The sequence below is a fragment of the Austrofundulus limnaeus genome, unplaced genomic scaffold (genome assembly GCF_001266775.1).
Source record: "Austrofundulus limnaeus strain Quisiro unplaced genomic scaffold, Austrofundulus_limnaeus-1.0 Scaffold622, whole genome shotgun sequence".
Lineage (NCBI taxonomy): Eukaryota > Metazoa > Chordata > Actinopteri > Cyprinodontiformes > Rivulidae > Austrofundulus > Austrofundulus limnaeus.
Genome location: NW_013953024.1, coordinates 133,301 through 136,797, shown reverse-complemented (window position 1 = coordinate 136,797; position 3,497 = coordinate 133,301). Strand labels below are relative to the sequence as shown.

General features: G+C 50.8%; 1 protein-coding gene across 1 annotated transcript in view; it reads right to left on the bottom strand.

The window, feature by feature from the left end:
- The window catches only part of kcnn3 (potassium intermediate/small conductance calcium-activated channel, subfamily N, member 3), a gene marked incomplete at both ends in the record, with an annotated part of 110,578 nt that extends 107,460 nt beyond the window's left edge, over positions 1-3,118 (bottom strand). Inside the window, 2 exon segments of the mRNA XM_014027203.1 lie at positions 1,126-2,258; positions 2,744-3,118. Coding sequence (XP_013882657.1) covers positions 1,126-2,232 — 1,107 coding nt within the window.
- Positions 3,119-3,497: the final 379 nt, after the last annotated feature.

Genomic DNA, 3,497 nt, shown 5'->3' with positions numbered 1-3,497 from the left:
GTAAAGACAAATTCCTCCAGCTGGTCAAAAAATAAATGTGGTCGGCTCCTCCCCTCCTTAGCTTATGAAATGTACGGTGGAGGAAAAAAGTTACAGAGTTTTTTACTCTGATATATAATCACAAACTACAGGATATACCATATGCTGACTGGACACAACATCAGTACCAGTAATATCTACACAGTTCAACCACTAGTCATATTTACCTCTCACAATGTTATCCTAACATAACAATATTAATGAGCTGTAAAATGTGATAACCTTGATCTTGTGATCTTGTTGTTGTGTTGACTATTTATGGTAAAATATAGCATCCCTTTTTCATATTCCTTGCATGACTGTCTGCTGCATCCCCTTTTTAACCACCATTCATGGATGTTCCCGAGTCAAAACTCAACGCAGAGCAATGGCTCCTGTGCAGCGCACGATAAGTCACGTGATGTCCAATCCAGTAATACAGATCAATGGAGGTGATGTCGTTCGCTCTCTGTTCATTTCCTGTGGAACTTGTGCGACTGGCGAAAAACGTGCATGTGAAATTTCGCTCTCGTACACGTAGACGTGCACACGCGAGCTTATGACGCGACATATGAAAGTTGAAAAATGTTCAACTTTTGTCTCTGTCTCTTAGCGTTACAACCAATCACTGAGGGTTTCATTGACTGACCAATGACAGGAGAGTATGCTACACACTGCATTTAGCTAACACTTTAGCTCTGTCAAACTTTCCAGTTTTATACGACCCTTCACTAAAAAGGGCAGCTTTATGGGAATTTGTTAGTACCAGGGTGAAGTTTTCCCGTGTTTTTCCTCATAAAATCATATATTAGTGTGCATTTGTTTTTCAATATCATTAGCATCGCAAGATATGTTTAGTTTACACGTCCGTAATGCACACACCCCTTTTTCTGCGAACCACCAAAAACTTTTACAAGAGGCAGTAGAAGAACCAATCAAATTTCGTGAAGACCCAAGAGCGCGATTCGTAACGCTGCCATCGCTATCACGTCCCGTGTGTCGGGTTTCTGGCAGCGATGATGGCCGGTAATCGCTGTCATTTGTCACGCCGTACACCACAAACAGACATCCACATTTGGCTAACTTCACCGTGGTTCGTCTCCTCACCTTGGAGTAGACGCCCCACGACAGCTCCGTCTCAATGACCATGACGACAATGCCAAACATTCCAAAGATGAGGGCGTAGTCGCTCAGCCTCTTCCTCTTCTCGAACAGCGCCCTGCGGTGCCCCAGCTTGTAGCCGATGTTTTGGTTCTTTCGTTTGGGAGCTTTGGAGGTGCTGCCCCTGGCCCCGGTGCCCACCGTCCCGGCCCCGCTCTGCCTGCTGTCCCGGTCCGTTTGTGTCCGCCTGCTCTCCACCAGCGCGTGGTTCTGGTGGTAGATGGACATTTGGTTGGACGTTGAGTCTGAGATGTCATACCCTCGCCTGGGGTACGGAGAGTCATCTTTGGAGGAGATCACAATCTCTGGGGGGCTCTGAATTGGTGGTTGGTTAGAAGAGGGCTGGGTCATTGAGCAGGTAGACGGGGCGTCCCGGGGTCTGTCGTGTCCGCTGGCGGCTGTTACCCCTGCGACAGCTGAAACGCCACCTTCTTTGGTTTCACTGCTGCTGTCGGACTCGATGAGGTTCCTCCGGGAGGCGCTGAGGCGGCTCAGAGGCTTCATGACCCCGCCCGTGTACTTGCAGGAGCTCATGGCGATCTCAGTGAAGGGGTTGCTGTCTCTGCGGTGGACCAGGGGGCTGGCCTGTCGGTGCTTACTGCCCCGCTCTCGCTCTACCCTCTCCCTCTCACGCTCCCGGTCTCTCTCCCGGTCCATGGAGGGCGAGTGGGAGGAGTAAAAGAGGGCGTTGTAGACCGGCGAGTTGTCCCCGCTCAGGCTGTGCTGGGAGCCCAGGCAGGACGAGAGCGGGGTGCTGGTCGGGTGCAGGGCGTTGGGGATGGGCGGGGGCAGGGGCTGGGCTCCGGAGGACGACAGAGGCAACTTGGGGAGCGCCGGCGGAGGCAGGTTGGGCGTGGCGGAGGAGGACGGCGACGGGGTGCTGCCATTCAAACGGTCCAAGCTGGAACCTCCCGTGTGGTTGGAGTGGTTCAATCCCGGCTGGTTGCCTGCCGTGGAAGAATGGGATATGCTGCCCAGGGGCAGGAGGAAACGCTGGTCCTCATCCTCGCTCCCTCCGAGCAGAGCCAAGCTCAGAGAAGGGGGCGGCTCCATGGTCAGAGCTGTGGCCACGCACCTGTCTACAGTTTAAAAACACACACAGGACAACAGTCAGAAGTGGTATAAAAAACAAAGAACAGACTTTTCTTAGCATTATGTGAAAGAAAAGCTCGTGGATAAACAAACGAGGGGACTAAAAGCCTGAGGATGAGTGACAACCAGGGGCAACTGAGTGCAGAGAAGCTGCCTCATTGGCAGGATCATGTTATTCCTTGAGTCACATCTGAGTCAGCTCCTCAGTCAGCTCCTCTGCCTCTTCACAGAAAATCTCATCCATGAAATGTCATCTACGGTTTTGTTTTTCCTAAAGAGTGAAAATCCTCTGGCTCAGTGGGAATGAGCTCAGGCTGAGGGAAGACTGGAGGATAATCATTGTCATCATCTCCCAGCCTCTTTGTTAACCATAAGTTGGCTGCTGTCACCGAGTGATCCGGGGGAATAACCTACTTTCTCTGTCAGCATGAAATAAGCATCAGACACCTTCAACCCCCCCATCTGTTCCTACCTCCGACCTCTTCTCTGTCGGTCCTTGTCCCCCAGGTTAGTGGTGGAGAATCACAGGCTGCTCCACAAACAGACCGCCGCACTTTTTCTTTTTCATGTTGTCACAGCACATCCCATCATCTGGTTTGTTGTCCTTTTATTGTTATTTATAATTATTTATTTATTGTTCAGGTCCTCCACAGGTCCGCGCCTCGCTACAGATGTTGCGTGTGCGCGCTCAGAAATGTTCCGTTTGGTTCCTCCTCCTCTCAGTCGTCGCTGATGTACCGACTGAGCCCCATTTCCGATCCGGTTCGGAGACAATCGGCGCGGGATGAGGAGGAATAATCCATACTGAGCGGATTAAATCAGCCAACCTGTGGCCGCGCGTCAATAAAATAAAAATCAAATACAAAAGTGCACGAGAGGAAACGAAGCAGGCTGGTGTGGATGGAGTCTGGAGATGATTTAATCTGTGACTGGAGCCTGCAGCTCTCTCCAACTTCTCTGCCTCCTTTTCTCCGCCTCCAGAACCTGCAGCTGCTCCTGATTGGACCGCATCACAGAACAGGTGGCTGCGTTTCTGCGAGACGACATGTTTCATTCCTCAGACCCCCCCGGGTTATTTCTGGGTTATTATTTTTACTGTAACCTCAGATAACATGATCCGTGTGGATTTCTGCTGCTGCTGCTGAGAAGAAGGCAGAAGCGTTTAGAGCACCTGTCCAAACAGCAAATGTATGGAGTCAAATTTGTGCCATAATTAAGGTTGGGGG